This window comes from Trachypithecus francoisi, unplaced genomic scaffold (genome assembly GCF_009764315.1).
Source record: "Trachypithecus francoisi isolate TF-2019V2 unplaced genomic scaffold, Tfra_2.0 Lachesis_group7, whole genome shotgun sequence".
Taxonomy (NCBI): Eukaryota; Metazoa; Chordata; class Mammalia; order Primates; family Cercopithecidae; genus Trachypithecus; species Trachypithecus francoisi.
The window spans coordinates 97682980-97707713 of record NW_022681472.1 but is presented as its reverse complement, the minus strand read 5'-3'; the positions used below and the strand labels follow the sequence as shown (position 1 = coordinate 97707713).

General features: G+C 60.9%; 1 protein-coding gene across 1 annotated transcript in view; it reads right to left on the bottom strand.

Moving 5' to 3' along the window:
* Nucleotides 1–24734, bottom strand: part of ADGRB1 (adhesion G protein-coupled receptor B1) — a 96984-nt gene that overhangs the window by 30438 nt on the left and 41812 nt on the right. Inside the window, 1 exon segment of the mRNA XM_033202934.1 lies at nt 6278–6419. Within this exon segment, the coding sequence (XP_033058825.1) occupies nt 6278–6419 (142 nt within the window).

The following is a 24734-nucleotide window of genomic DNA, read 5'->3' as shown; positions in this document are numbered from 1 at the left end:
CCTGGGCCAACCCCGTCCTCCTGCCCTCCTGGGCATGCCTGCCCCAGCTCCCAGCAGTCTGCACTTCTGCCTCCATGAAGCCAGCCACCTGCTGGTCTGCGAGGCCGAGGGCTGCAGCAGCCTTACCTGAATCACAGTGTGATGGTGGAGCCCTGGGGAGTGCCATTCAAAGCTCCTGTCTGGTGAGGGCCTTGCCCTTCGAGGACTCCCTATCCCCCACACCCCCTTGCTCCTCCCAGCCCTAGCTCCTCCGGACGCCACTCCAGGCCAAAATGAGGCCTAAGTTCACTCACTTGAGGCTCTTGTCCTTGGGATGGTACAGGCCACACCCCTGATGTGCACAGACACATGCACCTGGGGCCCGCACACACACACCTGGGGCCCGCACACACGCACCTGGGGCCCGCACACACGCACCTGGGGCCCGTACACATGCACGCACCTGGGGCCCGCACACACACACCTGGGGCCCGTACACATACACGCACCTGGGGCCCGCACACACACACCTGGGGCCCGTACACATGCACGCACCTGGGGCCCGCACACACACACCTGGGGCCCGTACACATGCACGCACCTGGGGCCCGCACACACACACCTGGGGCCCGTACACATGCACGCACCTGGGGCCTGCACACACACACTGGGGCCCGCACACACACACCTGGGGCCCGCACACACGCACCTGGGGCCCGCACACACGCACCTGGGGCCCGTACACATGCACGCACCTGGGGCCCGCACACACACACCTGGGGCCCGTACACATACACGCACCTGGGGCCCGCACACACACACCTGGGGCCCGTACACATGCACGCACCTGGGGCCCGCACACACACACCTGGGGCCCGTACACATGCACGCACCTGGGGCCCGCACACACACACCTGGGGCCCGTACACATGCACGCACCTGGGGCCTGCACACACACACCTGGGGCCCGCACACACACACCTGGGGCCCGTACACATGCACGCACCTGGGGCCTGCACACACACACCTGGGGCCCGCACACACACACCTGGGGCCCGCACACATGCACGCACCTGGGGCCTGCACACACACACCTGGGGCCCGCACACACACACCTGGGGCCCGCACACACACACCTGGGGCCCGTACACATGCACGCACCTGGGGCCTGCACAGACACATGACTGATACCTCCCACACCTGGCACTTGCCTCCAGGACCAAGCTGTGCTGCCCAAGCATGCCAGGTGCCACAGCTCCAGCTGTGCCTCCCCGGAATGAGAGTCGCCTTCTCTTGGTGTGCAGAAGTACTTCCAACCCACTAGGCTTTCAAAAGCCACTGCTTCCAGACAGGCCCCTTGAACCACCCCAGGTAGCACTGCTCACCTTGGTTGTCTAAACTACGCTCTGGGAGGGCAAGATAGGGACGGTGATGCCGTGCCCGGCAGGGAACTCTGCTCAGCACCACTCCTGCATGCCACAGCCTGGAGCTCAGGCCTCAAACCGGTGGCCCTCTGGGATTAAAGTCCCATCACCCGATCACCCAGTAATTCTCCCATCAAAACTCACCTGCCAGCTCTCCCTGCGGCCCGCCTGATCCCTCCCAGCCTGGCCCATCAGTCACCAGTAACTTTACCAGTGCAGAGCAGAGGCCCAGGGCTAGGAGACCAGCTGGATAGGGGCAGGGGGGAGACAGGGTGACCCCAGAAAATGTTTCCAAGACACTGGGCTGGCCTGAGGCCAGCCAGCCACGAAGGTCACAGGCGGCTGAGGAAGTGTCTTGCGCCTGCTCTGAGGCTGGCTCGGGCCCAGGCCTCTGTGGCCATCTGCTTCCGCCTGCCCTCGTTAGGCCTGGCAGCCGCAAGCCCGCCAGCTCTCCCACTGGTCCACCTGATTCCTCTCCTCCCTGCCTGGCTCATCAGTCACTCCTGACGGCCCTTGCTCAGCAGGTTCCAGGCGATGGAGAAGGGATGGGCGGGTCCGAGGCCTTGCTAGGAGGGGTAGACCAAGACCGGCCTCAACTCACGCCAAGGGGATGCAGAGCCAGGCTGGGCCCCTGCCGGAGACTGGCCCAAGCCAGGCACAGGTCAGCCCAGGCCGTCGCACATGCCAGGTCCCCTGTCCTGCAAGCCTTCCCTGAACTTCAGGCGCCTGGCTCTCCTCTCAGCAGAGAAGTCACCAGTTCACAGAGGCCCTCCCTGCACACTAGGTCTGAACTAGCCGGCCCCTCTTACCAGTGGATTTTCCTGGGGTGATGGAGTGTCTGCCAGTTTCCACCACACGAACTCCCACTCCCAATCTTCTCCTGAACCCTATATCCACCCTATGCCCCCTAAGGACTCATTTCTACCCACAGTACCACCTTCGTCCTGCCACTGCCCCAACACCATCTATGGCTCCCAAATGCCCACAAAACTAATTCCCATCTCTAGTCATAGACTAAACCCTGAACCCCATCATACACTGACCCCGGCCCAGATCATACCCCGAGCCCCAATTCTCATCACACCCTGGGCCCTGAATCCAGCCTCACACTAAACCCTGACCCAAGTATATTCTGAGCCCTGATCTCAGTCATACTCTAAGCCTTCATCCTGGTCACATCCTGAGCCCTGAGCCCAGTCACACCCTGAGCCTTGATCCCAGTCAGGCTGTGAGTCTTGATCTTGGGCACACACTGAGCCCTGATTCTGGTCACGTGCTGAACCCTGACCATGATCACACCCTGAACCCTGACCCTGGTCATACACTGAGCCCGAACCTGGTTGCATATGAACTGTGGCCCTGGTCACAACCTTCCAATACCGTCTGAAGCACATCACAGAAGTAATACCAACAACAATTGTCCTTTTCAGACTGTTTACTACATGCCAGACTATGTCAAGTGCCATAAATATATCACCTAGTTCAGTCCCCACCACTCTGAGACAGGTGGCATCATCCGCCTCACAGGTGTGACTCAGAGCGGTTACTCAACCTTCCGGCCGTCGCAGGCCTGCAGCGGCAAAGCCCGCATCTGCACTGACACCCTGGCTCCAGGCCAGCTCTAGAGGAGGACTCCTGGGTTTCATCTACCCTTGATCTACCACCCTGGCCGGATCTCAACCCACCCTGGCTCCCAGGGTGCCCACGTACTCGCCTCTACCACCATCTCAGGCCCCTGTCCTGGTCAGCAGCCCCTGCAGGCCACTCTGAACCCCCGATGCCACAGCCTCTGCCCACTCAGACCAGAGTCCCCATGCCCAATGTGTCCATCCAACTCCAGCAAGGCCAAGCTGGGCAGCACCCCTCTCTCTCCCTGCCCAGCCAGGCTCACTTCTGGCCACCTCCCCAGCTGCCAGCTGGGCTCACATTCCTCACTCCTGCTGGGACCCCTGGGTAGCCAAGCCTCACTGTTCTCTTACTTCCCAGCCTCCCATCAGTCCATTCTGTACCTGGCTCCTGGAGGATGCTCACGCTTCCCCCAGCCCCGCAGGCCTTGCTGGCCACCGGTCTCTCTGCCTCTCCTGCCTGCTGATCCCACGCCTGTACCCACTTCCCCGCAGCTTCATGCCTTACTCATCCTGCAATGGCTGCTACTCACCCTACAATGCTCGGCTGGCAAACTCCTGCACATCCCTCAGGATCCCACTCCAAGCCTCAGCCCGGTGCACTTCTCCCCCACTACACTCAGGAGGGGAGGAGGCTGTGGCCATGCACCCAGAGCCCACCCACAGCCTTCTTCCTTTCTCCCTGGGCGGCTGCAGACCTCTGTGTGCACACACCTGCTTCCCATATCGACCCACCCCATATCCACCCCAGCCCACAGCCCTCAGAGGGGTGAGCACGGTGGACAAAGGAACACGCCAGGGGCAGGCTGCACCCAGAGAGCAGTCTCCCCTTCACTCTCGGCCTCTCCCTGCCCAGCATGGAAGGGGCCAGCCCTTGCCAGAGCTGTGGTATGGAAAGGAGAGGAAGACTCCAAGGGGCTCTGGTGCCAGGGAGTACCTGCTGGAGGTTGCAGCCACCCTGGCTTCTTCCTGGCACTCCGGCTGTCAGCTCACACCCTTGCTGGTGCCCAGAGCCCAAACTGAGCCACACATAGTCTGCCCCTTGTGGCAGAGCCAACCACCCTCCCACCTCACAGATGAGGACACTGAGGCTCCCAGGGTCCAGGCAGCCTGCCCTCCGTCCCGTGGCTCTGTGGACACTATCAGCCCCTGTGCCCTGGCCTCAAGTGTCCTGTCTGGGATGGGGGACAGGGCACCCAACATGCCTGCTGGCACCCTGCCCTGTGAACACCAGCGTGGGAGGGCTGGGCTAACACTAGAAGCTTCCCCCGACAGCAGCCGCAAATCCCCTGCTAAACAAGGCCCAGGACTGTGCATCTGGCTGCCTCCACCCCCACCCCCCGCTGCCATCCCACAGAGAGGCCACTTCCTCCTCCTCATACACTGGGGTACATAGTGGGGCTCCTTCTGGAAAGGCCCCTCGGCATCGAGCCCCCCACTGCTGAAATCTCAGGAGCACCCCCTTCAGCCCATGTACCCGCCCCTCTCTGAACAAGTTCCCTAAAAGCCAGGCCCACTCAGGAGCTCAGCCTGGTGACCGACTGGGAGGCCACCGCCTGGGGACTGCCCCATTCCTAGGACTCTCTCCGAGTCATCTGTGTCCCTCCTCACAGCCAGTCCTGGGCAGTCCAGGTCCCCTCCCTTCTACAGGTGAGGAAACTGAGGCTCAGAGGGACTTAAGGCAGAGCCAGCCCAGGGTCACAATGTGTCAGAGACAAGCCTGTGTTTCCAGACTCCAACACTGACCTGCTGCAGGCCTGACACTGGGCTGGGAGAAGGGGCAGATGGGGCACACAGCACACCAGCGTCTCTCCTGCCCAGGTCCTCCTCGTACACCCACAGGAAGAGCAACACCCGGAGACCAGAGGCTGGGCCGTGTCTTGCCTGGTCCAGCCTCGCAGGGGCCCAAACAGGCCACCCAGTGAAAGCCATAATGTCTATGGCCTTCTACACAGAAGACCACCTCTTCCAGGGCGCCTCTGGGATGGCCCTTCGGACTGCTGCCTGCGGGGCTCTGTCTGCAGAACCAGCAGCATCAACAGTCTCGCTTGAGGGGACGGCCCGAGCAGGGGTGCACTAGGGTCAGGGACACAGACCCCTGTCCAGCCCAGACTTACCCAAGACCTTGAGCAAGGCCCTCTCTCTGGGCCTCAGTTTCCCTGCCTGTCAACGGAGGATTTTACTGGCAATGGCCTCGAGGGTCCCGTCTGGCTCTGGCACTGTGGGAGACCCCAGCTGCCAACATTACCTGCCCTCCACTTTCCAGAGAACACAGCTGAGAGGCCGAAGTGTCCTCCAAGAGGCTGGGCGCTACCTTCTACATCGAACCCAGGGTTCCCCAAGGGTCAGCAATGCCACCTCCAACACCCAGGAAGGACAGGCTCCCTCCAAGTGCATCCTCCACCCCTACTGCCCGAAGCTTCCACACGAGGTCTGGGCGGAGGTACCTGGTGAGCATATGCCCAAGGCCCTTTCCTGCTCTGTGAGCTGTCATGGGCCTGGCCTGGGCCTGCGCCCCAGCAAAGGGCTGCGGCCCACCTCAGGCCAGGGGGTGCAACTTGGTGGGCCTGAAGTAAGAGAGCCCACCTGACCCAGCGAGCTGCGCCCAGCACCCAGGGCCCCTGCCAGCGGCTGGCCCCAGATGCCGTCTCCATAGAAACCGGCAACACCCACAAGAATCACAGGAACAAAAAGGAGGCCCCGAGGTGCTGAGGCCTGGGGGGCGGTGGATCCGGGCCAGGGCCCCTGCCTGGGGCCACGGCCACCTCCAAGGACCAGGCTCTACTTGGGGTGGGTCGAAGGGCTCTGCCAAGGCGGCAGCTCCTCCTCCTCCCTCTCCCTGGCAGGCAGGGAGGACCAAGGGAAGGGGTAGCCCCTCCACAGGCGACGCCTCCCAGCCCCCCCGGCTCAGAACCCAGCCTCTCCCCAGGCCTAGGCTCCCTCGGAGATCCCGGGCCTCCAGGCCAGGAGAGATGGGACCCACCCATCAGTCACTTTCCAGGGGTCCGGCTCCTCCCAGACCCGTCCCCAACTCCACACTGTCACCCGTTCGGCGCCCACCCACCCTCTCCAGAGGCGCATGGACCCCGCCGCCCGGGCCAGGCCACGGCGGCTGCGGGGCACAGCGACCCCTCCGGGACAGGACGGGTGCGGGCCCTACCCACCCGCAGGCCCGCCGGCAGCCCCCGCCCGCGCCCCTTCCCGCGCCCCTGCCCGGCGCCCCTCCCGCCGGCCCGGCCGGGGTCTCACCGCGTCGGCGCTGAGCTGGGCTAAGATGGCGAAGGTGGAGAGCCGGTCACAGAGGCAGCGCGTCCGGAGGGCGTCGAGGGGCACCGTGCGGCAGCCGCGCCACGACCAGGGCCCGAGCTGCGGGGGGGCGGAGGAGGAGGGTCTGGGGGCGGGCGGGACACGGGAGGAAGACAGGCGGAGCGTCAGCGGCGGCGGGGACGCGGGCGCCCGGGCCCCCGAGCGGCGGCTCCGCGCCCCGGCCCCGGCCCGGGTCCGCCGCCCCGCACCTGCGCCCGCAGCCGCGCGCCCGCCCGCCGCCGCCGCCAGGCCCCGCGGCCCGGGCGCCCATGCCGCGCTCTGCGCCCGCCGCCGCCGCCGCCGCCGCCGAGAGCCGCGGAGCGCAGCCCGAGGGAGCGCCGGGCGGGGGAGCCAAGCGAGCGGGGGCGGGGCGGGGCTGGGGGCGAGAGCTGGCCCGGGGCCCGGCAGCCGCCCGCCCCGCGCCCCCGCCGCCCCCAGCTCCTCCAGGGCCCGCGCGGGAGGGAGGGGCAGGCCCGGAGGGGCGCGTGGGCGCACGTGGAGCGGGGAGGGTGCAAGCCGGGTGTGGCCTGGGGGCGCGGGGCGGGTTCGGAGCACGGCGAGGGGCAGCTCCGGAGCTCTCCGGCCCCGCGGCCCAGGGAGCCGACTGGAGCTGACGACCTTGGGACCGCTCCATCCCCCACAGCCACCTCCCCCGGGCCTCATCACCCCTGGTGCCTGCGGCTCATCTCCTGGGACAGACACAGTCTTCCCCGCGGGGAGGTTTGCCGCTGGAAACTTCCCTCTGCGGTCTGACCCAGCCGCCCGCTGTCTACGGGCCGCGACTGCCCCGGTTTTCATCTAAGCACGCATTTAAGCACAGGACTTGTTACTTGGTGCACCAGGGACTGACCTGGTCTGCAAACCCCTCCTCCTCCTCTCCACCCCCAACCTCCTCCTCCTCTTCTTCCTCCTCCACCTCCTCCTCTTCCTCCTCCGCCTCCTCTTCCTCCTCCTCCTGCTTTGGAGCCGAATTCCCCCCCCGCCCCCCGCCTTCAAGGCAGCCCTCCTGTCCGGAAGCCACCCTGTCTCTCCTTCACAGACCTGGCCCTGGGGCCGGGCCTGCCTTCCTACCTGCTGGGTCTTGGCTTGCAGAAAGTGCCCAGGGGGCCCTCTCTGAGGCTGAGTCCCCAGCCCCACCCAGGGTCCTGCCTGCCTGGTGGAGGAGGGATTCCAGGCCTCCTGAAGAGATGAGCCCCAACAGCTTGTGGGTGCAGCTCTGCAGCTGCAGGAGCCCCAGCTGCTGGTCTCCTTCCAAACCCACGGCTGAAAAGGCCTCACCCCTCCCTAAGTAGCTGGGACCCAGCCCCTGCCCCCGGACTTCAGGAGAAAAGCCCAAGTCGAGGGTCTTCCTATGGTCTGCCCTAGAGCCTTCATGCTGCCGTTTTACCCCATTCCCCGCCCAGGAATGAGTGCGGCAAGGTGCCTTGCAGAGTCTTCAGCTCACCTTTTCCATCCCGCCCCCACTGTACCAACGGGGGACTGAGGCTAGGAGCCAGAAGGGACCTGCCCCCGTGCCCTGTGGACTGGCGCTCTCTCCAGCCTGCTATCCCGAGGAGCCTGCAGAGCCGCCCACACACGCAGCCCTGACCCCGCACACACGAAAAGCCTGGGCGAGCCGCCTCTGATCAGACACTTGGCTTTGAACTGTGCCTCGGCTGTGTCCTAGCTACGTGACCTTGGGGAGTTACCTATATCACCTCTTGCTTCAGTCTCCTCCTCTTTAAAATGGGGGTGGGGGTGTCCAGAGGGAAGCACCCAGTCCACTCTGGACAGCGCTGAGCGGCACAGGGCCGGGCTCAGAGCATGCATGGGGGCGGTAACCAGTGCCCCTGTCCCATAGCCCAGAGCAGCCTCTATTGAATTGGGGCTGTGGCTCAATCTCCTTCAGCAGCAGCACTTCCTGAGATTCAGGCCCAGGGGAGAAGGGAAATGCTGTGAGCTGGCCGGCCGGGGAGACCCCTGAGAATGCTCTCAGCATGTGCTTTTATTTCTTGCATCTTCTCCGCCTTCTGGGGGAAGGACCTGCTCCTGTTTTACAGAGAAGGAAAACTGTGGCAGAGATCACAGACAAGGCAAAGCTGAGAAGAGGCCTGGGAGCCGGCCTCAGGCTCTGCAGGGCTGGCTCTGGGCTGTGTGGCCCCAGGAAGACCCCTCCCCTCTCAAGTGCAGTGTGAGGCCAGGTTCTTGTTTCACCGGGCCAGGGTTTAGAAGCACGAGGCTCACCCATCTCCAGGACCCTCTGTAAAAGGAAGCCACAGAGGCACGTGGGAGCCTGGAAGGGCCCTGCAGCACCTTCCAGAGTGCAGAGGCTCAGAGGATGCTTCTGTCTGCGCTGGGGGGCCTCAGCCCATGTGACCTTCACAGGCTCCAAAGGGCAGCCACCCACCACACTTACCAGCCACAGCAATGGTGGCCAGGGACCCAGGCTGCTCTGCATCCCTAACACAGGATGGCCCAAAAATCACAGACCTGGGGCACAGACCCCTTCACCCTCTCCTTGAGCAGAGTGCATATCCTGATAACCACAGAATAGAATCCAGGCCCCAGGTAGGCTTTGGGGCTATGGAGGGAACAGGAAAGGGAGTGTGGGGTCCCTGGAAAGTCCTGGTGCTCCAAGTGACACCCCAGATCCTACATCCTGACCAGAGGGTTTTCCAAGGTCTCATTCAGGTGCACAAGGAACATCTCACTCACTACCTGTGTCCATCCCCCACACCCTCCAGGGCAGAAGCCACTGTCGCCACGCTGCAGACGAGCAGGTGGGGCAGGGGCCTGAGACCCACGCTGGACACAGAGCCACTGAGCTCTGGCTGGTGGCTGTGCAGCAAGGGAGGCTTGGGTAACTCCCAGGAAGCCTGCATTGACTGAGTTTATTTCCTGGCTTGGGATGGGTCTCAGGTTGTACCTGACGGTCCCTTGCAGACCTGCAGTTCAAGTCAAGATTCAGATGTAGGCCCTGAGTGGGAGGGGGCATGTAGCCAGACACATAAAAACGAATCCAGACCCACTGTTGCCTTGCTGTGTGATGTTGGATAATCACTGCCTCCCTGAGCCTCCATCTCCCACCGAGAGGGCCCATCCCTGTGCCCAGGGAAGGGTGTGTGGTTATGGTCTATCCCTGCCGGCCTTTGACCAGACACCAAGACGGCCAGCACAGTACAGGCCAGAGGGCACCCCAGGAAGAGTCCTGCAGACCGCTTTTCTCTGTGCAGCTGATACTGGGTTCCAGTCACAGCTCTGCTTCTCACGGGCCAGGCACAGCACAACCCAGGCCAGGCACAGCACAACCTCAGCCCTCTGCTCTGAGCAGTGGGCCCCGGAACCCAGCTGCCCACCTGCCTGAGGGTTGCTGGGAGCACTTCGAGGGTGCAGGGAGCCGGGCTGGCTGGGGCCAGCAGCCTGGCTGGTTCCCAGCTGCACTGGCCAGTCTGCAGGGCGCCAGGCTGACAGCTACCCGCCACTGCCTGGGAGAAGACCAGCCTGGGAGCCAGCGCCCGGCCCCCAGGGCTCCTGCCGTGGGTGCTGATTTGCTTATCAGCCTCTGGGCCAGGGAGAGAGATGGGCTGCTGCCTACTCTGCTGAGGGTCAGGCCATGGAGGGGCCAAGAAGGCACTTGCCCCTGGCCCAGGGAGCCGACTGGTCAGGCTGGCAGCTCTGGAAGCAGGCAGCTCCTGGCCATTCTGTAAGGGCCTGGATCCTGGGGTGGGGGGTTCACTGGGACCCTGCAGGCCTGCAATGCAGGTGCCCCCCTCTCAGCCTCTCTACCTCCTCCGTCCTCCTGGCTCCACAGGCCTTGGCAATGTGTGTCAGGGGAACAGCTTCCCAACACGCAGCCCAGGGACAGGGACCTTCTTCTCGCCCTTCCCTGCACCTCCACGATAATGGCTTCCACTCGGTGCTAAGGGCTTTCTGGCAGTTTATCATTTGATTTCTGCAGGAACCCTTAGGTCAGCTTTGTAGATAAAGAAACCAAGGCTCAGAGAGGCAGCGATTGTTCAAGGTCACACAGCAAGGCAGCAGTGGGCCTGGAATCCAGTTTTTGTGTGTCTGGCTGCATGCCCCCTCCCACCCAGGGCCTACAACATCTCAACCTTGACTGAACCGCAGGTCTGCAAGGGACTCTCAGAGGCAACCTGAGACCCATCCGAAGCCGGGAAATAAACTCAGCCAATGCAGGTTTCCTGGGAGTTACCCAAGCCTCCCTTGCTGCACTAGACCTCAGCCAAGGACTGGCCTTTAGCAGGACAGATGGAAGGGTGGGCCCTGACCTGAGACCCTTGTGTGCATCTTAGATACATGTCGACTTTGGAAAGGTGGCAAAGCCTCAGACCTCCCTCTTTCAACAAAATCTCTAGGATATATCCTCTTGTACAAGATCCTGACTTACAACATCTGGAAGTTCCCCTGAAAGTCTGACTGAAATCCTTCCTGCTGCATGGGGCACCTGTTCCCATCTCTGCAAACAGGCAAGTCATTCCCTTCTCACACACAGCCACTGCTCCCGCACGTGGGAGACCATTTGCCATCTCTCGTCTAAGCTACAGAAACTTGGAATATCTGGGTCACAGAGCGAGGTCCCCTCCTGAGCCCAGGCCTGAGGAATCTGGGTCAGTTACACCTGCTCCCCACCTCCGCGGGTCCAGGGTGAGAGCAGGAGCTGGGGCAGTGACACCACCCAGGACCAGCTGAGCAGGGGCCTGACTATAGCAGGCCCCCTTCCTGCGCAAGAGGAGTGGGGACCTAGAGGGACCTGGGACCCTCAAACGGGAATCCCAGAGCAGGGCTGTGCCTTTCCCCCTAGATAGGGCCCCACGACAGGTCCAGCCACTGCCCACCCCTCTGCAGACCACCAGTGACCGCCACCATCAGGACTCCTCCCACTTGGCTCCTGCCAAGGTCGCCAAGGACCTCCATGCCAAGAAACCCAAGGGACAAGTTCCGGTTCCGTTTACTCCACCTCGGGGTCGCCCAGGTGCTCATCAGCACTGTGCTCGCACATGTGGCCCCAGGGGCACATTCTGGTACATGACAGTCCCACAGGTGCACACAGCTGCACACTAAGGCAGGGCGCACAGCCAGGAGGCCTGTGCGTGAATGAATGGGGAAGGCATGGCCAGCCCACCATCGCTCCCCTGGAGCCTTGGGTTCCCCTTCACCTCACCCATCTCCCTGCAGCTGCCCACCAGCAAATCCCACCAGCCTTTGTCTGAAAATGCATGCAGAGCCCCACAGTGCCCACCCTCCACGGCCACCACCCGTGCCTCTGGCTACTGTGGCTGCTGCCCCTTGCCCTTCTTCGCCTGGCTTCCCAGGGTGCCAGTCATTTGAAATATGTCAGGCCACATGGCCCTCAGCTTAGAGCCCTCCAGCGGCTCCCTCTTTACCCAGAGCAAAGGCCACAGTGCTTGCGGGGCTCACAGGGACTGGCCCCAACCTCCCTCACCCAACCTCCCCACTCTCCCCTCCACCACAGTCCCGTCAGTAACCTCGGGTCCCAGCAGACCCCTCCAAACCCAGTAATGGCTGCAGCTCCCAGGCAGCCCCCAATCCAGTGTGGATCCCCACCTTTCGTCGTCCTCAGCCCGAGTGCAGGGCCACAACCTTGTCCCCATGTCCTAGGGGAGGGTAGCTCAGAGAAGGCCTCCCCAGCTAGCGAGTGGGGAAGGGCCTGGGCCCAGCCCTGCTCGGGCCGCCCCCACGGGCACCTCCCCCGAGCCCGGGACAGGTAGGAGACCTTGGGAGAGCCCACCGTGGCTCCTGCGCTCTTGGGGCCCCTGCCCTGCACCCCCGGCAAGTGCCTAGATGATGCTGGTCTAGCCCGGCAGGGGGTCCAGCAGCCAGGTCTGTTCTCACCCTCGGAGCTCAGCTGCCTTTCCTGTGAAGTGTGCCCAGATCCTCACCCCACACCTGTCCATTGGATGGCAGAGGCACAGTGCCCGCACAGGGCCTACTCACTCACGGGACACCAGGGGACAGTGAGCCCACCTACCCACCCACCCACCAAGCCAGAGCCTTCACTGCATTCACGATGCCTCCTGCCGGCCCACGAAGCAGGTGCTATTATGGGACTGTGCGCTGTCGGGGTCCCCTTGGATTTGATGGACTAATTCACACTCGAGTGTGAATGACTCACAGCGTGTCCTCCCACACAACAGAAAGAAGCCAGGAGTGGGCACAGCACACTGCAGTGGGGGAGTTCAGGCGCTAGGCAGGGAGTGGAAATGGTGTCTCTGCAGGCAGGGTCTTCGGCTTCTAGGCCTGGCCTCAGGAGCCTTAATGGGCTGGCCTCCTCAGTGCCCCTTAAACCAACACGTGGCTTGGTTACACCTGGGTACAAGCCCCTTAGTCATGCTTCATCGGTCAGGAGTGCCTGCCTCCCACCTCTGCCCATTGACTTCTCGGCCATAGATCAAGACTGGCATTGTGTCCTCCTCCAGGAAGTCTACCTGGATAACCAGACTTCCCCCCTTCCCTTCCATGAGCTCCTGGGCGTTGCTCCTGACCCTCAGCCAGACCCTTCCCTACTGCTGTGCTGGGCTCCCCTCCTGTGTTCTACCTCACCCAGTAGCCACAGCCCCCCGTGACCATCCCAGTGGGCCCTCCCTTGACCCGGTGGCCTTGCCTGCACAGGCCAGCCCAGCAATTAGCCCAGCAAGCACATGCCCTCTGCTGCCTCCAGGCCTTGGTCCTGGCTGGTCCCCTGGCCACAGGCCCCGGGTCCTCTGTGATTCAGCCTCTCCCTCCAGGCTCCCTGAGCCACTGCCTCCCGTAAGAAGCCTCCTTGACTCACTACCCATTGCCCAGCCCCTGTCTGGCTGCCGGTCTGTGAGGATCTCCAGGGCAGGCCCGGGTCAGCTCTAGCCCCTCCCAGCTCAGGGCCTAGGGGCAATTGCCTGGGGTCCTGAGGGGATACTGGTCGCTGTGACCCATCGACTCTGGCATTTGAACACCTGCCTGACCTGGGTGTTACTGAGTCCAGCTTGCCAGATGACGCTGGAGCCTGCTCAGGCCAGGCGCCCTGCCTATGGGGCTGGCTCCTGGGCTTCTCCCAGAGCTGCCCATGTCTGAGCCTCCCTCAGCACCGACAGGTCCACAACCAGGGGCCTCCAGGGCTTCTCGTGTTCCTCACAATGCAAGACGCCAATCTCCTGGCTCCCACCCGGCGCCGCCACACTGAGTCAGGGCTCCTGGCCACGGGCTACCCCTGGGCTGGAAACCCAGCCCTCCCCAGGGTCCAGCAGCTCTTCTCCTGACCTACTTACCCACCTGGGCAGAGGCACAGAGGCCCCAGGCTGTCTGCCAGGCAGAATGGGGCTCCTGAAGAGGGCAGGGTGCTGGCTGCCCAGTATGGCAGAGAAGTGACCTGGCACAGGAGGGCTGGGGTCCTGCAGGGCTGCTCAGCCTGCTGCCCCTCCCCAGCAGGAGGCTGGCACTCAGAAGCCTGCCCCGAGCCCTCTCCCCTCATGCAGACCCACACTTGCTGCACCTGCAGCCCTGCTCTGCCTGGCCTGTCACCTACCCCTGCTGGCGGGAGGCCACTGCCCAGACCTCACACCCTTTTACGCTCCAGCCATTGGTACCCAGTGGGAAGGTTAAAGGGCCAGCACAGTCCCTCACTCAGCAAGTGCCTCCCTGGCCTGGCCTGTGCAAGGCCCTGTACTGGGCACTGGGCACCCCTATGAGATCTGCCCTGGCTCTAGCAGATCCCAAACCTTCCCCCATTAGAGTCAACCCAGCCTCATCTCCTCCCAGACCGCCATGACCTCGGAAGTGTTCCCTTGGCTCTCCTGCCCATTTCCTCACCCACCTGGCCTGCTATCTGCATGGCTGCTGGGCTTTGGCTCCTTAACTGTGTCATGGGCGGGTCTCACTTCCCTTTGGGGGCTTGGGCTGCAAATTCACCTAAGAGCTGGGCCTACCACCACCACCACTTGTCACCACAGCCTCCACCCTCATAGCTACTGCTGAGGCCAATCACAAAACACCATCAACAATAAAACCAGGACCACCACTGTCACCATTGCCACCACCCCCCCATGTTGTCACCATCGCCACCACCATCCCCCATGTGTTATCAACACCATCATTACCACCAGGTCCCACCCCCACTACCAACAATACCATCAGCCGTCATCAGACCACAGTCATTACCTCAAGACACGATCATCAGCATCATGCCATCAACAATACTGTCACTACCACCACCCACTCCATCATCATCAATAACACAACCATTGCTACCACACCTTCACCACCATCGATGACACCATCAACATCATAAATACCACTCTTTCTTCCACCACATCACAACCACCACCACTACCAACCCCATCATCAGCACCAAAACCACACACTACCAACAATGCCATCCTCACAACCACCAGCCCCAGCATCACCACCACCACCCCATCTTCACTACAACCACCACCCCATCATCAAAACCACACAATCATCAGTACCACCACCCTGTCATCACCACCACCACCTCTGCCTCCATTCTCAAAACCACACAACCATCACTGATACCACCCCACCATCATCATCACCACTGTCATCATCAAAACCACACAATCATTACCACCACCCCATCATCACCACCACCACCACCATCACCATCACTACCACCACCATCACCATCACTACCACCACCATCACCATCACTACCACCACTGTCATCAAAATCACACAACCATTACTACCACCACCCCATCCCACCACCATCACTATGCCACCATCACCATTACCACTGTCATCATCAAAACCACACAATCATTACCACCACCCCATCATCACCACCACCACCACCACCATCACCACCATCACCACCACCACCACCACCACCACCACCACCACCCACCACCACCACCACCATCACTACCACCACCACCACCACCACCACCACCACCATCACCACCACCACCATCACCACCACCACCACCACCATCACCACCACCACCATCACTACCACCACCAACACCATCACTACCACCACCATCACCACCACCACCATCACTACCACCACCACCACCATCACTACCACCACCATCACCACCACCACCATCACTACCACCACCACCACCATCACTACCACCACTGTCACCATCACTACCACCACTGTCATCAAAATCACACAACCATTACTACCACTCCATCATCACCACCACCACCCAGAATCACCACCCCCAGCCCACCTCCACCATCAAAACCACACAGCCATCACTGCCACCATCCCACCATCACCAGCACCACTGCCTTCATCAAAACCACACAATCATTACCACCACCCCATCACCACCACCACCACCAGTCATCATCAAAACCAAGCAACCATTACTACCACCACCTCATCATCACCACCACCACGACCACCATCACCATCACCACCACCACTGTCATCATCAAAATCACACAAGCATCACTACCACCATCCCATCATCACCACCACCACCCCACCTCCATCATCAAAACCACACAGCCATCACCACTACCACCATCACCACCACCACCACTGTCATCATCAAAACCACAAGTGATGACTGCATTACTACCATCACCTCCATCATCACTACCATCACCACCGCCGCCATTAACAGCACAGTCATTACCATCACTGTCACCACAACCGTCACCATTACCGTCCCTTTGCAGTCATCACCATGACCACCAGTCACCCATGGTCACCAACATCACCTCCACTATGAGCACATTATCATTCTTGTCTCCAACACTGCCAGTGTCTCATCAGAACCAGCTCCAGCACATTATCACTCTCGTCTCCAGCACTGCCAGTGTCTCATCAGAACCAGCTCCATCACTGTTCCTGGGACTGACACTAGCCTGGTAATGACAACAAGCATTTATACCGTGCTCACCATGTCCAAGGCACAGTGCAAGCAGAACCAGGCTGGCAGGAGGGACGGCCACCACCATCACCAGCAACAGGGCATCCACGCCATCACTACTGCCTGTTACACCCGACACCCCCGCCCTCCAGGAATCTCCAGGCTGACCCCACTCCCAAAGGTGCAGTCCTCTCTGGTAACCTCCAGATTGTTCCACCATCTCCTTGCTTCCAGGCACCTCTGCACCAAGACAAGGTCAGAGAATGGACACTCACAACCACTCTGCCCTCCCTGCTCACGTGGAAGTCCTTCCTTTTGTCTACCTCATATCCTGCCTTCCCACATCCTTCAGAACAGTCAGTCACCACCCTCCCTCTCTGACCTCAGGGTAACACTGAGGGGCCTGGTAAGATGGGGCTTTGATGAAGCCTTTTCTGCTGCCCTAAATGAGCCATTGTGCTCCTGGGTAGAGGGACACAGGTGCTGGGCGGAAGAAGCTCACAGCCTTCCAGGCCCATCCCCATGGCTCGGACTCCTGCAGCCCCTCCACCTGCCCTTGCCCCAACGAGGCATGGCTGAGAGGAGCTCCCACGGTGGAGGAGGGCACGGGGGCGCAGTGGAGGAGCAGCACAGGGTGGAGGTGGAACACAAATGTCCAGCCTGCCTGCCCCGATCCCAGGCAGCGCCAGACGGGAGCCATGGGACTGGCGTCTTGCATTGTGAGGAACATGAGAAGCCCGGTGGGGCCCAGTCGCAGGCCTGTTGGTGCTGAAGGAAGCTCAGACATGGCCCAGGAGCCAGCCCCACAGGCAGGGCACCAGGCCTAGGGCCGGCTGAGATGGCTGCCGGGGGCCATCTGGGTGCAAAGGAGCCAGGTGGACATTGAGGAGTTGCTCCATCTGGGCCCAAACCCATAAGCTTACTGTGACCCCATTCTAAGCACCGGCTTCTGGTCCAGGTCTGGGACTGTCTGGCTCTTCCAAGCTCCCGGCAGAAGGCCTGGTACAGAGCAGGCACCCAGGAAGTGGCAGCCCTCTCCTTGCATGCCCCCGCCACCCCCAGCTATTCCACCTCTGCTCACCTTCAGGGGCAGAGAGCTCACCCTGTCTGCTTCTAAAAGGTGGCATGGGGATGCAGGCAAGGGGCCCCTGGAGGCCCAGGGCCTGAGCAGACCCACCCACCCCAGATGCTTCCAACCCCACGTCTTGCAGACACCTTGCAGGCAGCCCTCCCACCGTGGCTCTTGGCCTCTGGGCCTTTGAGGCACCTGGGGTCTGGAGTGGACTCCAGCTCCCTCTTCATAGCCGGTGCATGCTCCCTTCCTCTAGGAAGCCCACTCCCAGAACTGGCCCCAAATCCCAGCACACGGGTGGCCGCACCCCAAGTCTCCAGCCCCAAGGGTGGCGCTCTGTTGAGCGGCTGCCTGCTGTCCTCTCAGAAGCCGTCCTGGACTTGGAGGGTAGGACGGTGCCCACCTGCTGAGTGGCCCCGTTCCTGTTCCTTAACCATCACAGCAGCCTGGCTTTACAGACATGGAAGCCAAGACTAGAGGAGGGGAAGTCACCCATGGCCACCCTGCCAGTGAGGAAGAGGGCCAGGGCTGGAGAAAGTCACCCACGGCCACCCCGCCAGTGAGGAAAAGGGCCGGGGCTGGATCCCTGCCCCTCCCAACTGCCAAGCTACCCTGTGCGTGTGTGTGCCAGTGAGGGGCCTGCCTGGAGTGGGCATTCCCAGCCCACAGGCTCCCCCACTTGGCACAGCTGGGGCGGGTGGGGGATGGATAACACCGCCCAGCAGGAACGGGGTGAGCAAAGGTCTAGCGGCCTGTGGCTGGGGCAGGCCTGGGAGCCACAGTCAAGCTCCCAAGAGAGGGAGAGGGAGGCTGGGGCCCCGGGGAGGCAGTGGCACAGGGGTCTGGCAGGTAGCCTAGAGGGTCTGTTATGCCCACCAGTCCCCTCCTCCGCTGCAGAAGCCCCTCCCAGCCACGTCTCATGGGGGCTGCCACAGGCCATGCATCTGGCAGACTTTCTCTAGAAGAAAAAGAATGGAGGCAGGAGGGGTAGTGTGGGCAGGGGGAGGTGTCCGGGGAGTGGTAGACAGGGGAGGTGCTGCAACCCTGGGCCTTTGCTGGTGGCTGGTGGTCTCCAGTTGCCCAGGAAGCTCCCTGGATGGGGAGGAGGGCAGAGACTCTCACTGTAGTGGTCCCTCACCTCCTGTCCCATCGCACAGTTGAGGAAACTGAGGCCTGGGTGTGCAGAGCCAGTGTGGTCAGATCCACGAATTCTGTGCTTGAGGGAGGGGCTGCCCTGGCTGCCAACCCCACCTGTAAGACTTGCATGCCCCCAGCCCTCAGGACACAGGGCCCAAGCAGGCACCCGGAACAACTCACAGCTGTGTCTTGGGCAGCCTGGGCTCTGAACCTCGCTCCTCAGAGGGCCCCCTCCCCACCTCTCATGGAGTGGGGAGCAGGTGGACTTTCCAGGGCCAGGCATCTCTGGAGGATGTCCTGTTAGGTACACGGTGTGGCACCTTGACAGTGAGCCCTTGCTGCCATGGTCAGATGTGTTCAGGGAATGAGCGCATGAGCCAATGAATGTGGAAGCCCCCAGCCTCAGCGAGGGAGTGACCCTGTTAAGATGGGGCACACTCGGACTCCCTGAACAAACACTCCTGAGGGCTGCTGTGTGCCTGGAGCCACGGCAGAAACCCTGCCCTCCGGGGCCCCTGCTCTGCTGGGGTAGGGCAGACAGAACACAAACACAGATCCAAGGATTCGCTGTGATCTGGGCCACTGCCAGGAAGAAAGAGACAGGGGTTGGGGGGACAGGGCAGTGGGCGGAGCGACCTGGAGCAGGTGGAGAAGAGGGCACTGGGGAGGGACAGATGGGGTCCCAGAGTTCCTGAGCAGGCCCTGTGGGGGAATAAGAGGGCCTGGGGAAGGGCAGCTGAGAGGCCCCGGGCTGGGCAGAAGAGCTGGGTCCATTCCCAGCTGCAGAGACCTTGGGCGTGCCCAAGGGTCCGTCCTGGACTGGGAGGAGGCTGGCCCACTCCAAGTTCAGGCCACAGGGACTTGCCTGCAACCGTGATCTTAGGACCTGGTCCACTCCCTCCAGCTCTGAAAGCTGCCAGGAGCCCCTGAATGGGAGAGGACCCTGCACCCAGAAAGAACAGGCCCACACAGGCCTCTGCCAGCCCCTGCTGCCCCTACCCAAGGACCAAGCAAGAGGACATTCAGAGAAAGGGGTACCCAGGAAGGAGCTGGTGCCAGGCCCAAGCTGCTGCAGGGGCAGAAGCTAGGCCAGGGTGGGCTCATCTTTGAGAGCAGCACTCCACCCCTTCTCCGTTCCCCAGGCCCCACCCAAGCTGGGAGAAGCTCATCCTCCTCCTCCCTCCTCGATCACGGTGCAGATACCGAGGCTCTTCCCAGGCCACCAAAGAGGCCTCTGTGTTGGGCGCGTCCCCTCCCCCTGCACCCCTCCCCCAGCCTCCTCTGCCCCCATCAGGAACCGGCCGGCGTGGGAGAGACTGAGCTGGGAACCGGCTGCTGACAGCGACCCGGGGACCCTGCCAAGTCTTCCTTCCGCTTCCCCCCCCTTGGCCTGCCCCCTCACTGCCCTCTCCAAGGAAACCAGGAAAGGGGTGGGCGAGGGAGAGGCTCTTAAAGGGACCAGGATGCTCCCTTGGGCAGGGGTCCCAGGGAGGAACCAGGGTCTGGGTGCCGAGCCAGGACAGCCAAACCTGGCGGGGGCCCCACACGAGGCAGGGCTGGAGGCCCGCACAGACCAGATGGGAACAACCCATGAGGTGGCCCTGGATCTGTCAGTGAGCACTCTGGGCCTCAGTCTCCTCAACTGTCAAATCGGTTAGTAAAGATGTGTGAGCCGAGAAAGCCTGTGTGCACTGAGTGAGGCAGCTCTTATGGTGCCTGGCCTGGGGCTGAGCTTCAGGAAAGGAGCTCAGCAAATGTCCCTCTCACACGTCCTCCTTCCACACACGCCTGCCAGGAGGGGACCATGTCCGGCAGAACAAGGGTGCTGACAGCCTGCAAAGTAGGGAAACTCCCAACCTAGTTGGACAGGAGTTTCCTACAGGACTTCTCAGGGTCATTACGGTCAATACGGACCTGGGAGCACACAGAACGCTGCCCTTCCTAGAGCCATGAGGATGGGCTGGCTGCCAGCAGAACAACCCATAAACGCTAGGGTAGCATGACAAGGGCTTCACGCTGGTGGCCCGGCTTCCACTAACATCCCTGCGCTGGGACTCCACTGAACCGTGTTTTGAGTAAAGACAGAGTGCATGATCTCTCAGGATCTTGCTAACTCTGACTTTTACACTCTGTAAAACTCTGGGTTATTTACATTTTTCAGAGGAGTTTTAAAAGACTGAAAGATATTTGCCAACTCTCACGTGTGAAACACCCAGGGAGCTGTCCTTTCAGAACCACAGAACCTAACTCCCAGTGTGTGCTACTGGCCTCCATCAACTTCCTGTCACCCACCAGCCCATCCTTTTCTCCACCCATCATTCACTCATCCACTCGTGTATCCAGCCAGCCACCCATCCATCCATACCTCCATCCACACATCCAGTCACCCACACACCTATCCACACACCTATTCACCCATCTACCCATCTACACATCCAGCCAGCCACCCACCCATCCATACCTCCATCCACAAATCCAGTCACCCACACACCTATCCACCCACCCATCTATTCACCCATCCACCCATCTACCATCTATACATCCAGCCAGCCACTCATCCATCCATCCATCTATACCTCCACCCACACATCCAGTCATTCATGTGTCCATCCACCCACCCACTCACACACCTATTCACCCATCTACCTATCCACCATCTGTCCATCCATCCATACCTCCATCCACACATCCAGTCATTCACACACCCACCCATCCACCCATTCACCTATTCATTCATCCACCCATCTACCATTTACACATCCATCCAACCACCCACCCACTCACTCAGGCATTATTCTACCCATCCATCTACTGATCCATCCATCCATCCATCACCCGCTTCTCCCCAATATATGTCCAAGTTTAACCCCCAGAACCTACAAATATGATTTTATTTGAAAACATGGCTTTTGTAGATGTAATCGAGTTAGGGATCTTGACTGATACCACACTGGGTTTGGGGGGCATAGATCCATGACTGGGGTCCTTACAAGAAGAAGAAAGTACAGAGATACACAAGGCAGAAGGCCAGGAAAAGATAGCAGCAGAGACTGGAGTGACACCACCTCAAGCCAAGGAATACCAAGGATTTCCTCGAGCCACCAGAAGCTGGAAGAGGCAAGGAAGGAATCTTTCCTAGAGCCTTTGGAAGGAGCATGGCCCTACTAACACTTTGATTTCAAAATTCTGGCCATCAGAACTGGGAGATAATAGATATCTGTTTTAAACCACCCAGTTTGTGGTAATTTTGGCAGTTTGTTAGGGCAGCCCTAGGAAACTGATTCTCTATCCCTCCAGCCACCTTCCATCTTCTTTCCTTCTCTCAGTCCCATCCATCCACCCCTATCTCTAGTCTTCCATGCATGCTGTCATCCACAGTCCGCCCACCCACCCTTTCACATGCCATCCATCACTGGTCACTCACCCAGCCATGCGACTGTTCTTCCGCTGCCTCCCCATCCCCCAGCAACCCACAGCTGCACCCTGGGTGCATCTCTCTGGCAAACAGCCGGCTCCCACAGATTATCCACACCCCCGCTTGTCCACACTGCCTACCAAGAACCCCCTCGCACATCCATTTCTGCACTCAGCCACGTAATCACTGCCTTGCTCATAAACCACCGTTGATTCTCACTGGGTCAGCGCTCAATTCTAGGGATACAGACATGACTATGACATAATTGTCACGGTCCCCCCCATCCCACTCCAGTAGAGACACATGTGGTCAAGGAACTATACAGGGATGGGCTACAGTGGAGGCAATGTCTATGGCTTGGAACATTTGGGAACTCTGCAAGCCCCCACCTGCTCTGCTCCCCATTTTCCTCCGTAGCACCCCAAGTCCCCAGGCCCTCACCACCACAAGCCAGGCTGGTGCAGGAGTGTGAGGGAACAGGAGCACTTGAGCCAGGCTGCCAGGCCAGTGTTTGGGACCAGATGATCCAGGATGTTAGGGCCTGGGAGGGTGGGGTTTGGTTACATATCTGGATGCTGGGGTGCAGGGACACCAGGTACTCTTAGGGCTCAGGGTTTAGAGCATGAGCAGACATCATGGGCTTGAGTGTTGAACCCATGGGTGCAAGTGTGTCTGCACAACTGGGGTAAGGCAGGCAGGTCATCTGCACTGCAGTGGAAGCCTGTAAGTCTTTCTAGGCTGCGCGGGTCACATGGTCAGCTGCTGTATGTGGCTGGAAGAGGAGGTGGCCCTACAAGCACGTGACACACACAAGTCATTCCAGCTAAGACACCAGAGCAGGACTCAGCCTGTGACCAGGATCAGGGCCCAGTGTATGACCAAGGTCAGGACTATGTGTGGCTAAGATCTGGGCTCAGTATATGAACTGGACCAGGGCTCAGTCTGTGACCAGGATCAGGGCTTAGTATGAGACTAGGATCAGGGCTCCACCTATGATCAGGATCAGTGCTTAGTATGTGACTAGAATTAGGGCTCAGCCTGCGACCAGGATCATAACTCAGTGTGTGAACAGGGTAAAAACTCAGTCTGAGTTTGGGATCTGGGCTCTATCTGTGACTAGTTCAGTTATGAATAATCATTATGGCTCTAAGAGTTCACTACTTCTCAGCTGATGGTGACTGATGGGTCTCACTCCCCTGCCGCTACAAACCACTGCACTCCCCACACACGGAACCCCTCCCCAGATGCATGAGACTCTTTCCCATCCAAGTGCACAACCAACACAGGCCCACACCAGCTTGGACCCAGTCCTCCTGGGCCCCTGCCCATGGTCTCCACTTCAGGTCAATTGGGAAACTCAGCTCCCCCGAGATAGTTCACAGGGTGAAGAGTGGCCCCTGCAGCAGTCAAGGGAGGTGCCATCCAACTCAGAGCAGAGGGGAGGCGAGGGGCAGAAGGAAGGGGACGGAGATCAGCCCCAGTCCCTCCTCGCCAGCCTTGGCCCGCCCTCTAGGGCTCCAGGCTGCCCAGTTCCAGTGCTTTCAGCAGGACTGCAGGAGTCTCAGGGCCTCCACTCCTCACAGACAGCAGGTGTGCAGCATGGCGTGGCTCCCGGGCAGGGTCAAGGACCCAAGAGGCAACTTGGGCACAATGCTGCCAGGCACTGCTTGGGCCACACTGGCACCTGCCTCCTGTCCTCCTGTCCTGAAGCCCTGGACCCAGGCACCAAGACCTTAGCACTCAGCGCATCCAGCCAGTGATGGGGTCGGGGGAGCGCCTGGTATGACTGGCGGGTCCTGGGCCTTCCCCACACCTGTGACTTTTAGGGTCGACTGAGGCCACGCGGATGCCAAACACCCTGAGGCTTGGACCGCAGTCCTGCTGTCCCCGCCCCTGCCTAAAAGCAGGCAGACTCTGGCCACAGGGTCAGGAAGCCAAGGCTTCCAGGGTGCAGGCTCTGCCCAAGGCCACATAGCACGTCCTCTTCTGCCACAGTCTGGGTCCTTGGGCCGGGTCCTTGTCCCGGCTCACTGGACAGGCCCCTCACAGCCTGCTGCCCTGGAGGACAAAGGGGATGCTTTCCTTTCTAAAAAGCAATTTACTATGCAGGCCTCCCAGGGGCCCACAACCTCCATCTGGTAAGACTGCCTGGGGACTGATCGCCAGGGAGCAATCAGAAGTGCGGGTGGAGGTGTCCTCGCAAGGACACTGGTCACGCTGGCATTTATGTTGGTAGAGAGGGAAGGCTGCTGAAGGCCACCAGCAGGGGCTGGTTGAGTGAGTGAACCAGGGTGCTGCCCCCCGAGAGCTGCAGCAGCCAGCGAACAGCCCGGAGGGAGGGTTTCTGCACGGTGGGAAGGGGCCTGTACTGGTGGAAGTGGCTGCAGGGATGAGAGACCCACCTGCAGCCCCCGCACTGCCACCCCTTGAAAATGCAAAGCCCTGGGGTTGGCCCGGATAATGCAAGCAGGGGAGCTTTTTTCTTGCATTTTATTTTTCCACCCTTACAAGAGCTAGAGAGCTGGCTCCCCAGGGCTGCAAGGCACCCAGCTCTCCCCAGCCCGGCTGCCAACCCCAGACCCAGGGCAGGAAAGACAGCAGAGTCAACCGTGTGGGGTGCAGAGAAGGCAGGAGCCGGGCGTGACCTGCCAATCCCACCTTGAGGCCTTTGCCCTGGCTGCTCCTTCCCCTGCGACGCTCATCCCCATTCACGTGCAGTGCCATGCTTGCCAGGCCTCTGTTGAAACCTCCCCTCCCCTCGGAGGCGTGCATGACCCTGCTTGCAAAGGCCACTCCCCACCTGCATCCAGCCCCTGCTAGCTTCCCTTCCTGGCCCGTGCACAGCCGGGCATGACCACATTGCTCCGTCTGTCCCTGTTCCCCATCCCTCCTCACTGGCGAGAGGAGACTGAGGGCTGGGACCTGCCAGAATAG